Genomic DNA, 12894 nt, shown 5'->3' on the forward strand with positions numbered 1-12894 from the left:
TTGATGCCAAGCAGGTCACTGTTGTAGATGATGGAGTTTTGAGGATGCAGGGTCGTGTTTGTGTGCATAATGTGAATGGACTTCGTGAGTTGATTCTTGAGGAGGCCCACAGTTCCCAGTATTTTATTCATCCGGGTGTCGCCAAGATGTATTAGGACTTGTGGCAGCATTATTGGTGGAGGAGGATGAAAAAGGATATAGTTGCATATGTAGCTCGGTGTCTAAATTGTCAGCAAGTTAAGTATGAGCATCAGAGACCTAGTGGTTTGCTTCAGAAATTAGAGATTCCTAAGTGGAAGTGGGAGCGTATCACTATGGATTTTGTTGTTCGACTCCCATGAATTCAGAGGAAGTTCAATGCAGTTTGGGTCATGTGGACAAGCTGACCATGTCAGCGCATTTCATTCTTGTGGAAGTTACCTATTCTTTAGAGCGGTTGGCTGAGATTTACATCCGCGAGATCGTCCGTCTTCACAGCGTGACCATGTCTATCATACCTGACCGAGTTACGCAGTTCACCTCGCACTTCTTGAGGGCAGTACAGCGTAAGTTGGGACGCAGTTGAGTTGAGCACAACATTTCATTCTCAGACGGACGGACAATCCGAGCGCATTATTCAGATATTGGAGGATATGCTTCGCACTTGTGTTATAGACTTCGAAGGTTCTTGGGATCCGTTCTTGCCACTTGCAGAGTTTTCCTACAACAGTAGCTACCAGTCAAGCATTCAGATGTCTCCTTATGAGGCATTAGACGAGAGGCGGTGCCGATTGCCAGTTAGATGGTTCGAGCTGGGGGAGGCTCGGTTGTTGGGTACAGATTTGGTACAGGATGCCTTGGATAAGGTCAAAATTATTCTGGATCGACTTCGTATAACTCAGTCCAAGTAGAAGAGTTATACCGACCATAGAGTTCGTGATGTGGCATTAATGGTCGGAGAAAGGTTATTGCTCCGGGTTTCACCTATGAAGGGTTTGATGAGGTTCAGAAAGAAGGGCAAGTTGAGCCCTAGGTATATCGGACCTTTTGAGATTCTTCAGCGAGTGGGTGAGGTGGCTTACAAGCTCGCATTGTCACCTAGTCTATTAGCAGTTGATCTGGTGTTCCATGTGTCCATGCTCCGGAAGTATCACGGTGATCCGTCCCATGTGCTACATTTCAGCTCTGTCTAAATGGACAAGGATTTGACTTATGAGGAGGACTCGGTGGCTATTCTAGCCCGGCAGTTTCGTCAGTTGAGGTCAAGAGTTATCCTTCAGTTCGAGTGCAGTGGAGAGGTCAACCCGTCGAGGTAACTACTTGGGAGTCCAAGTCGGACATGCGGAGTAGATATCCTCACCTTTTCACCAGTCTAGGTACTTTTCTACGTCCGTTCGAGGACGAACGATTGTTTTAGGAATGGTCACTGTGATGACCCGATAGGCCATCTAGAGTTCTAGAACCTAGTTCTGTGTTTTAAAGCCTCAAATATCTCATTTTAGCCTTCCTCAATTTGCGTGCACAGTCCGAGTATTTTTTCGAAAAAGCTTTGATGTTAAAAATAGATAAAGGATGAAATTTGCCTTAAAATCCATTTGAGTTAACTTCGGTCAATGTTTTGATCAAACGGACCCGGACTCATATTTGACGGTCCCGATGGGTCCGTATCGTGATTTGGGACTTGGGTGTATGCCCGGAATCGAATTCGGAGGTCCCTAACTCGAGTTATCGCTTTTTGTTGAAATTTGAAAGTTTAAAGGCTTAATGACTTTGAAAGTTTGACCAATGTTTGACTTTATTGATATCGGGTCCGTATTTTAGTTCTAGAACCCGATATAAGTCCATTACTATATTTGTGATTTGCTTGTCGAATTTTGTGAGAAACGGAGTTGGTTTGACGTGATTCGGACGTCCGGTTGTTAAAATAAAAGTTCATGAATTTTCTTGAAAATTTCGTTTGATTTGGTGTTCAATTCGTAGTTCTAGGTGTTATTTTGGCGATTTGATCGTGCGAGCAAGTTTGTATGATTATTTGGACTTGTGTGCACGTTTGGTTTGGAGCCCCAAGGGCTCGGATGAGTTTTGGATAGGCTACGGAGTAATTTTGGACTTAGGAAAGTGCTGGTGTGTTTCAGTTCTAGTGCAGGCCTCAGACCTCGCAATTGCAAGGTCAGGCTTCGCACTTGCGACCTCTGTTAGGTTCGCATTTGCGAGCAACTCCTCGCATTTGCAAAGAGTAACATGGGCGCCTCAAGTTCACACTTGCGAACAAGACTTCGCATTTGCGAAGTGGGGCTGGGAAGAGCTTATTCGCATTTGCGATCATTTTGGTCGCATTTGCGGAGGGCCCACTGTTCGCAATTGCGAACTATTCATCACAATTGCGATGAAAGAAGAAATGGAGAGACTTGCAATTGCGACTTACATTTGCGAGCCCCAGGTTGCAAATGCGACATCTGCGACGAGGCAAATAGCTTAAAAACATGATTTTCTCTCATTCTTCAAATTTTTAAAACAAGAAAATCCTAGAAGAGATTTTCCCAAGAACCCTTCTTCCCCAAATTATTGGTAAGTGATTCTAACCTATTTTCTTTCAATCTTTCATTACATTTCATAAGATTTCAACCTAAATCTAGTATTTTCATGGTGGAAATTGGGTGTTTGGGTAGAATTAGGATTTTTTCGTAAAATGGGGATTTAGACCTCAAATTGAGGTCGGATTTAAAAACAAATTATATAACCGGGCTCCGGGTGAATGGGTAATCGGATTTTGGTCCGAATTTCGAGTTTGGACCAAGCGGGCCCGAGAGTTGACTTTTGTTGACTTTTTCAATAACGACCTAAATTGAATCTTTTGCAATCATAGGTAGTTCCTAAGGCTTAATGTGAATTGTTTGGTTGGTAATTTGCTAGATTCTATTGGTTCGGAGGCTTGTTTGAAAGGAAAAGTTGTGGTTGAGCTTTGAGTTGATCTTTGGAGCGAGGTAAGTGTCGTGGTTAACCTTGAATTGAGGGATTAGGATTTGTTTGCTTATTTGCTACATGTTTAGGTGTTGCGTACAACGTATATGTGAGGTGACGAGTACTTATGCGTTGTAGTTGGGTTAAAGCATGCGGGTGGAAGTTATTCCTTGTAATTTATTGCCTACTTTGACCATGTGATCCACGCTTAGACTAGTTACTTATCAAATTGATCATTCTTTCCGCGTTTATGGGTTTCTGTGATAATTGAGTATTGTTTCTAAAGTTGAGGTTGGTATTGTGGAACCATATTGACGTAAGGCTTGTTCATGTTCATTCTATCTCCCTACTGTTATATGTTCATTGTTATATGGTAAGGGAGAGTGTTGATGCACGAAGGGTGATGTCGTGCCGTATTTGAGTGTTAATTCCCGAAGGGTGATGTCGTGCCATATTGTGAGAGCTAATGCACGAAGGGTGATGTCGTGCCATATTGTGAGAGCTAATGCACGAAGGGTGATGTCGTGCCATATTTTGAGAGTTAATGCACGAAGGGTGATGCCGTGTCGTATCTATTGATTTATGACGAGAGTGAGAGTAAAAGAACGAAGGGTGATGCCGTGCAGTATTATCGTTCCATTGTGAGGATGAGAGTAAAAGCACGAAGGGTGATTTCTTGCAGTTTTTATTCATTATGTTTATCGGTTTTACTGTTTAAAGGCACATTGACTGTTCTGGTTATCTTTTCCTGCTGTACTTTATCGTATCTTGTACCCCTTTTGCACGCCCCCTCCCAGTAGTATATGTATAGCCTTTATCTGTTATTATCTTGTACGTACATTATTATCTGCACAGGCTATTTACGTGGGTATCTTGTCATAGCCTCGTCACTACTTCGTCGAGGTTAGGCTCGACACTTATGGAGTACATGGGGTCGGTTGTACTCATACTACACTCTGCACTTCTTGTGCAGATTTGGTACTGGCCTCAGTTGTTCGTGAGGCACAATAGCTTGGATTTGCTTATTGGAGAGGTAGATCTGCTGGCGTCCGCAGACCTTGAAGTCCCCTTCTATTTCCCCTATTTTACTGTTACTTTTCGTTCAAGACAGTTGTATTTTTTTCAGACTTTGTTTGTAGAAAATTCTAGGAGATCGTGAATTGTGACTCCAGATTCGGGTTGTACTCGATATTATTGGCTTTTATATTATTCCGCACTCAGTTTTAGTTTTATTTTGGATTAATTGATCTTTTTACTAGAATTGGTTAAATTGGCTTAAAGAATTCTCTAACGTTGGCTTGCCTAGCAAGTGAAATGTTAGGCGCCATCACGGTCCCGAAGGTGGGAATTCCGGTGGAGACAGTCACCATAAGTTGTCCTTAGTTGACAAAAAAAGATTTAATATATTGTAAAGCTATTTGAAAATCGGAATCAGATTTCTGGCCTCGGTTATTATGTAATTGAATGAGAGATTGAAAACGCATACAAAAAGAAAGAAAGCTATCAAAATTTCAACTCTTCATAGTATAATAATCGGCTAGGTTGTGCGGGTTCTTCAAAATAATATCGTACTCGTGTCGGATCCTCTAAAATGCATTATTTTTGGAGAATCCAACACTTTAAAAACGTATAAAAGTATACTTTAATTAAAGAAAACTCCTAAACTCATTCGAAAACAAGATAAATGTGTAAGGGTAAAGTCGGGGATATAGTTATCCCTGATTTCCCGATGATGAAATAGGAGACGACGTGGTTCATCGCAGGCTCGGGTAAAGCTGAGGGTTCCCCAGATCAGAGCCCGGGCAGACAAATAACGCACTGAGATTCGGGCATGATCGAACATGAAGGGTATCAAGCTCGAGCAAAACAAAGAATCGAGGCTTAAGGGAAAACGGTTAGAAAGAACGAACGAGGGGCCAAAATTATCCGCTATCAACTGGCTATTATGGTATGAATTTCGCTCGATATCAGCTGCGGATCATAATTTACTAGAACAGATGGGTTTTTACCTTATTTAGATTTGTACTAGGACTGAAATTCCCCTACTATATAAAGGGAGAACCTTTTCATTTTTAAAACCATTGTTGGCAGGTATATCAAAGAAATAAAGTTCATTTTTGTCTTCTAGCTATTGTTCAAAATATTCTTCAGCTAGTGATTTCTTTAGTTGCAATCGAGCCTATCTCGAGGGCTTGATCGGAACCAGTTTTCAGTGTTCATCTTAAAGCCAGGATTAATTGTTCATCACGTTTGGTTTGATCGTCTTGTTTCCCTTTAATTTAATTATTTATTGTACTTAGATCATTCGTGTTAAATTGAATCACGTATCATTTAAACCGCGTACAGATTCAATTGTTACTCATTTTAAGGGTAAACAGTTTGGCGCCTACCGTGCGGCTAAGGATAATAGTGGTGATTTAATATGAATCTCTATAACACACCCTATTTTACATTTGCTCTTTGAAGTTTGATTACCCGGCCATTCAAAAATGTCAAATTCTCAGTCAGCTCACTTGAACGTTACATCGAGTCAGGCCACCACGGTGAAAATAATAACGTGGTACCAAGCAATGTCATGCCCCCAATTGACCCTTATGGCGTTCCAGTCGCTGACCCATTCGATTCCAATTCACAGGTTGCCATCGATGTCAACCTACCAATTGATCTCGAAAATAGCATTCGCAGAGCACCTCGGCAATCAGCTCGAAAAGCGCCCGAAGGGGGAGGTGACGGAGTTAGCTTACGATATATTTTTGAAATGTTACAAGCTCAGGAAGTGGAAATAGCACAACTGCAAAGAAACAATCACGCACAGAACATGGCCGAACCCAAGCAGGTCAGGGGAGATGCTCGGAGAGACGAACGGATTGTCATAGGACCAGATGGTTTCAAACCTGGAGCGACTTCCGAGGTGATGAAGATGCTAGAAGCACTAAAGCAACGAGTAGAGTCCGGCGAAAAGAATATAGAGGAAAATGACAAAAATGTGGAGAATTACAATTCGAAGGTCGATCAGATCCCAGGGTGCCTCCAATATTGAAAGGACCGGATTCCAAAAGGTTCATCAGAACCCCGAGTGTGGCACTGAAGCCAATTCCGAAAAGATTCTGAATGCTCGATATTCCCAAATATAACAGGACCATGGATCCAAACGACCATGTAACCTCCTACGTGTGTGCAATAAAAGGCAATAACGATGACGAGATCGAGTCGATGCTGCTGAAAAATTTAGGGAAACCTTATCCAAAGAAGCGAGATCAGGGTCGTGGACGACCAACTGGGAGCTCCTTCAGGGTCTCTTTACCCCAGTAGAGCGAACGACATGTCTAAAAGAATTATGGATCAGGAGTCGAGGCTATCCCGAGATCGGCACCGCTAGAGAGTTCGGATAGAAGGGGAAACAAACTCGACCGCCACCCGACTAGGAACGATAGGAGAAGCGACCAAGGTCCTAGCAATCGAGGTTTGATGAGTATGAATGGTTTCGACAAATCACTCGGGGGCAGAGAAACCCCAAGACTATCAGAATATAACTTCAACCTGGATGCAGCGAGTATAGTGTCGGCCATCGGCCCTATCAAGGAGACCAAATGGCCAACGCCACTCCAGTCCGATCCCGCACAGAGGGATCGCAACTTGATATTCAAATGTCAAGGTACTCATGGTCACAGGACCGAGGATTGTCGACTGCTAAGGGAAGAAGTGGCTCGTCTATTCAACAATTGGCATCTTCGGGAATTCCTAAGTGAGCGAGCCAAAAATCATTTCAAAAATAGGGACGCCAACAAACAAATTGAGCAGGATGAACCTCAACATGTGATCAACATGATCATTGGGGGAGTCGATGTCCCACAAGGGCCAATGGTAAAGCGCACCAAAGTTTCTATTACAAGGGGAAAATGCATTCGGGACTATGTTTTGGAGGGGTCCATCTCGTTCAGCGACGAGGACGACGAGGGCATTATTCAGCCTCACAATAATGCACTGGTAATATTCGTACTTATTAATAAATCTCGAGTTAAGCGTGTGTTAACTGATCCAAGCAGCTCAGCCAACATCATCTAATAGAGAGTCGTGGAACAACTAGGGATATTGAACCAAATCGTACAGGCATTACGAGTATTGAACGGGTTCAACATGACATGCGAGACAATGAAGGGCGAAATCACCCTACCGGTCAACACAGTTGGGACTAACCAGGAAACAAAATTTATGTAATCGAGGGGACATGATATACAATGCCTTGTTCGGGAGTCCACGGGTCCACATCATGAGAGAGGCACCTTCGACCTTTCATCCGGCGTTGAGGTTTCCAACCTCAGGCGGAATTAAAACGGTCAACGGGGAACAACCGGCTGCAAAGGAAATGTGCGCCGTCGAGGAAGTGATCCCAATGCCTGCAATCACAACATCAAAAAGTGAGGGATCGGTCAAGGAGATAGGCACCAAATAGCAATCACCGATCCCGACCCTGATCGGGCCGCAGAAATGGGAGGAACACTCAACGAATGAGGTAGATAATTTCAGGGTCCCGAGATCCTAAAAGGAAACAAGCTTAGAATGTGTGTAGATTATAAAGACTTGAACAAGACATGCCCGAAGGATTCATTTCCTTTGCCTAACAATGACCGAATGATCGATGCAACGGTCGGGCACAAGACACTGAGTTTTCTCGATGCCTATTCCTGGTACAATTAAATACGAATGGACCCAGGTGACCAAGAGAAGACTTCTTTTATAACTAAATTAGGCACCTATTGTTATAACTTAATGCCATTTGGATTAAAAAATGCTGGTGCTACGTATCAGCGCCCAGTTAATCGAATATTCGAGGAACAAATAGGAAAATCAATGGAGGTTTATATTGACGATATGTTAGTTAAATCCTTGCAAGCAGAGGACCATTTGAAACATTTGCAGGAAACCTTCCACATACTGAGGCAATACAACATGAAGCTGAACCCTGAGAAGTGTGCCTTCGGAGTCGGCTCAGGCAAGTTCCTTAGTTTCATGGGGTCTAACCGAGGAATAGAGATCAACCCGGATAAGATAAAAGCCATAGAAGATATCACCGTAGTTGACAACGTCAAGGCGGTACAAAGACTGACCGGGCGGATGGCCGCATTGGGCCGATTTCTTTCGAGGTTGCTAGACAAACGCCACCGATTTTTCTCATTACTAAAGAATAAGAATGGCTTCTCTTGAACCCTAGAATGTCAACAGGCTTTAGAAAAACTCAAATGATACCTATCAAGCCCTCATTTGTTGCACACCTTGAAGGCGAACGAGCAGTTATACGTCTACTTGGCAGTCTCCGAGGTCGTGGTAAGTGTGGTCCTAGTCCGAGAAGAAGAGGTATGCAGTTTCCTATCTATTATGTTAGTATAACCCTAGGTGATACTGAAACGAGGTATCCACACGTTGAGAAATTAGCCTCGCCTTATTAAGCGAATCTAGGAAACTAAATTCGCACTTTCAGTGTAACCCCATATGTGTCATGAACTCGTACCCGCTAAGGATCATTATGCATAAACCCGAATTCTCGGGTTGACTAGCAAAATGGGGCTGTAGAAGTTAGCGGGTACGACATTGAGTACAAACCTCGAACATCCATAAAATATTAGATTTTGGCAGACTTCATGGTTGACTTTACGTCGGCCTTGATCCCTGAGGTCGAGAAAGAATTATTGCTTACCTCGGGGACTAGCTCGGGGGTCTGGACCCTATTCACAAACGGTGCTTCTAACGCGAAAGGGTCTGGGTTGGGAATCATATTAAAACCACCCATGGGTAATGTAATAAAGCAATCTATTAGAACTGTGAAATTGACTAACAACTAAGCCAAATATGAGGCTATGATTGCAGGTCTAGAACTTGCTAAGACCCTAGGGGCAGAGGTGGTCAAAGCCAAGTGCGACTCCCTCCTCGTTGTTAACCAAGTCAATAGGACATTTGAAGTAAAAGAAGACTGGATGCAGAGATACTTGGACAAGTTGCAAGTGACATTACATCAGTTCAAGGAATGGATTCTACAGCATGTACCCCAAGATCAGAATAACGAGGTCGATGCATTGGCTAATCTAGGGTCGTCAGTCGACTCCGATGAATTTAATTCCGGAGTGGTGGTGCAATTGATGAACTCGGTGGTAGAGGAAGGTCAGGCCGAGGTAAAATCAACAAGCTTGACTTGGGATTGGAGAAACAAATACGACTACCTTCAAAAAGGGAAAGTGCCATTGGATCCCAAATAATCGAGGGCCTTGAGAATTAAGGCTGCCAGGTTTATCTTGGTTAGAGAAAAACTATACTGAGGATCATTCTCCGGACTGTTAGTGAGGTGCTTGGGTCCCGGGGAGACCGACTATGTGATGAGGGAAGTCCACGAGAGTACTTGCAGAAACCATTCGGGGGCGGAATTCTTGGTTCGAAAATTGATTAGGGCCGGGTATTATTGGAAAGAGATGGAAAAGGATGCGAAAGAATTTGTTCAAAAGTGTAATGAATGTAAAATGCACGCCCCGATGATCTACCAACCGGGAGAGATGCTTCACCCGGTTCTTTTCCCTTGGCCGTTCATGAAATGGGGAATGGACATCGTAGGTCCCTTACCATGGGCACCTGGCAAAGCCCAGTACATCTTACTTATGACCGACTACTTCTCCAAATGGATTGAAGCGCAGACGTTCGAGAAAGTTAGGGAAAAGATAGTCATCGACTTCATCTGGGACCCTATAATATGTCGGTTTGTGGTACTGGCCGAGATAATGTGTGATAACGGGAGGTAGTTCATCGGCGGTAAAATTAATAAGTTCTTTGAAGACAACAAAATCAAAAGATTTTATCAATGCCTTACCACCCAAGTGCGAACGGTCAAGCGGAGTTAACAAACAAGACTATACTGCAGAACTTGAAGAGGATATTGACCGACTCAAGACAAAAATGGAAAGAAATTTTGCCCGAGGTCATATGGGCATATCGAACAACTTCGAAGTTGAGTACCGGTAAAACACCGTTCTCTCTAGTCTACGACGCAGAAGCTTTGATTCCGGTAGAGGTAATAGAACCGAGCCTAAGGCTCCAATATGCTACAGAGACGTCAACGACGAGGCCATGTCTAAAAACTTAAATTTAGCGAACGAAAGGCGAGAAACCGCCCTAGTCCGATTAGAAGCTCAAAAGCAATGAATGGGGAGATACTATAATCAAAGGGAAAACCTTCTACACTTCCAAGTAGGGGATTTGGTAATGAGGAAAATACATACCAAGAACCTGAATGACGGGAAACTAGGTCAAAATTGGGAAGGACCGTATAGAGTCATTGGTATTACTAGGAAAGGCTCATACCAGCTCGAGTCCGGAAATTGTGTACAACTACCCAACAACTAAAATGTGGCACACTTAAAGCGATACTACTGCTAAGGTATGAACACAATCTTCCTTGTGGTTTATTACGCTTTGAATAACCCATGCAGGTACTCAGTCGAGGTCAAATCTAAGGATTAGGTCTGAAAGCACGTGTTGTACTCTTTTTCCCTTGGATCGATTTTTTCCCGAATTGGGTTTTACGGCAAGATTTTTAACGAGGCAACAGTAAGCGTGCTACCCTAGTTTTGAAGATCGGTCTAAGATGGGGATTTCGGATCCTCCGTATCAGATCAATAGTATTCGAGCCCTCAAAATTCAGTCTCGAATACTAGGGGCCATCATGCCCTAAGTCAAGAACCAAAGTCCTAAGTTCGGAAATTTAGAAGGCATTCCTATTCGATATTGAAAGCCAAGGTTTGAACATTAGAATTAATTTTTAGGGTCAAACGGTCAAATGAACCGTGCCCACATAGCTCATTCTCGCCAGGGCAGATAGCTTTTGTACCATCGATTATTCACACGACATCCAAAGTAATAATAGAATTTTGCCTTATATGTTTCATTGGTTCACGTTTTCACGAGAAATATTATCAGTAAGTTACTTAGAATGAATATTAGGTTCAAAACCCTTAAGCTTACGGGCCTCCTCGAACCTGGGACTGCTACCCGATGATAAGATCGGGAAACTTGGGCGACTAAATCTCGAAGGCACCAAGCCTACTAGGCAGGGCCCAAACATGAAAGGCCACGTCCAACTTAAACGGCTCGGAGACGTTTGAGTTCGTACTTAAAAAGTAAGGTCCTTACATATTTTTAATCCAAAAAAAAATTACTTCAGACCTTGTTAAGTTACTCGGTCTCGAATTACGACCGTGAAAAGAGCCACCTTCGGCAAAAAATAATTGTGTCCGGTTAAAACGTTCAAAAAATTTAACAAAGACTTCGTTTTTTATCGGGTCCTCCGAAGTCAAAGCAACTCGGAGTTATTGCTTATTCCAGACCTCATCCGGACTTTGGGTGAACAAACAGTTTAAGTGATGTCAAATTCTATGGTAAGGCATCGATAGCATATTATGAAGTCCAAAACACAAGTTATAACTCTTAAACATAAGCAAATACAGAAAAGTAAAGGACATAATGTATAGCCGAAGAATTTTTTTTATGGATATATACCAAAAGGTATTTATAGAGGCGCTATGAAACGTCCCCAAAATACAAAATTTGTAGCTACAAGAAAGAACAAAAAATAAACTAAGGCGTTTCTTGCTTAGTCCTCATCGGAGCCCGACTCGCTGCTCGAACCATCAGGCTGGTATCTCGCTCTGGCCTCGGCTTCAAGCCTCTTCGCCTCTTCGATCTCGACCTCTAGGTCAATCCCCCGGGCATAGATCTCCTCAAGGGTCTCTCTTCGAGACAGCCACATCATTACTACACGGGCCTTGGCTACCTCCACATCATTTGTGTACTGGGCTAATATGTCCTGAACTTCGGAGGCCTCGTTTGAAGCCGCCTCCAATTTGGACTTTAGCGCGGTGTATTCTTGGCTGAGAGCATCCCGTTCTATAACGGTTGAGTCGAGTTTCGTCTGGAGCTCCTCATTTAGGCGAGACTATTTGTTGGCTTTTTGTCTCATCACTCGGAGCTGTACTTTGGTCGATGCCAAATCCTCTTAGGTGGCATCCCGCTCCGAGGCCAGGAGGTCCATTTTTCTCCTCAACTCCTCAGCTGATGTTTTAACCTCGTCCATCTCGGCCCTAAGCTAGTCGATCAGGTCTATCTTCTCTTGGACCTGCGAGGTTGCATTGTTAGCATTTGCACTTAACCTCTCATTATTAATCTCAAATACTCTTACCTCTTCAACCAGAAGGATGTGTTCTTGTTTCGCCTTCAAGACCTCCTTTTGAGCTTTTTCCAGCTTGCCTTAGAGGACGGAGTGGTCCTTGAGGACTTTATCTTTTTTCTCACAAAGAGCTTTGTACATGTCCTTTTGCCGGACCCACTCCTTGAGCTCGAACTGGAGGTGACTCACCTCCATTCGGGATTGGTGGAAGTTTTCATGATGAAGCACCGAGGCCTGAGGCATAAAAGAAGAAAAATCATTAAAATCTGCTAAAGCAAAATGAACTCTTTAAAGAAATGAGGGGAAGAAAGTATACCCTGTTCAGCTCATGTTGTGCCTCGTTGAAGAGGCTTGGCTCGTCTTCCTCATTCATCTTCACTTGGTCCTCTTTGGTTACCAAGGAACAAAGGTAACTGGCCACACCGACCGACGATAACATCCTAGTATCCGCCAGTACTGTGAACATGATCGTCTTCTTCCGGTTAGGGTCCACACTCGGGGCGGGGAACTATTTCTCGAGCTTTAGGCTTGAACTCGACCCACCTGACCCCGGTAGCACAACCCTTTTCGGGATCTCCAGATGGCCAAAACCGGAGTAGCCTTCCAGCACGCCAAAATCTACCCTTCGAAATATAAATTGAGGGCCTCATCCACGGCCCATGATGCCTCGGTCGATTTTTTTGTAATGGCCCGAGCCTCATCTATAAGGGTCTCAATGTGAGAGGGTTACTCCGGGACGTCAATGAGGT

General features: G+C 43.5%; 1 protein-coding gene across 1 annotated transcript; it reads left to right on the forward strand.

Annotated features, from left to right (window-relative positions):
- Positions 6415-7005, forward strand: LOC109228011. Its single transcript, XM_019393199.1, has one exon. The coding sequence runs from the start codon at positions 6415-6417 to the stop codon at positions 7003-7005; it is 591 nt and encodes a 196-aa protein (XP_019248744.1).

The sequence above is a fragment of the Nicotiana attenuata genome, chromosome 6, assembly GCF_001879085.1.
Source record: "Nicotiana attenuata strain UT chromosome 6, NIATTr2, whole genome shotgun sequence".
NCBI lineage: Eukaryota > Viridiplantae > Streptophyta > Magnoliopsida > Solanales > Solanaceae > Nicotiana > Nicotiana attenuata.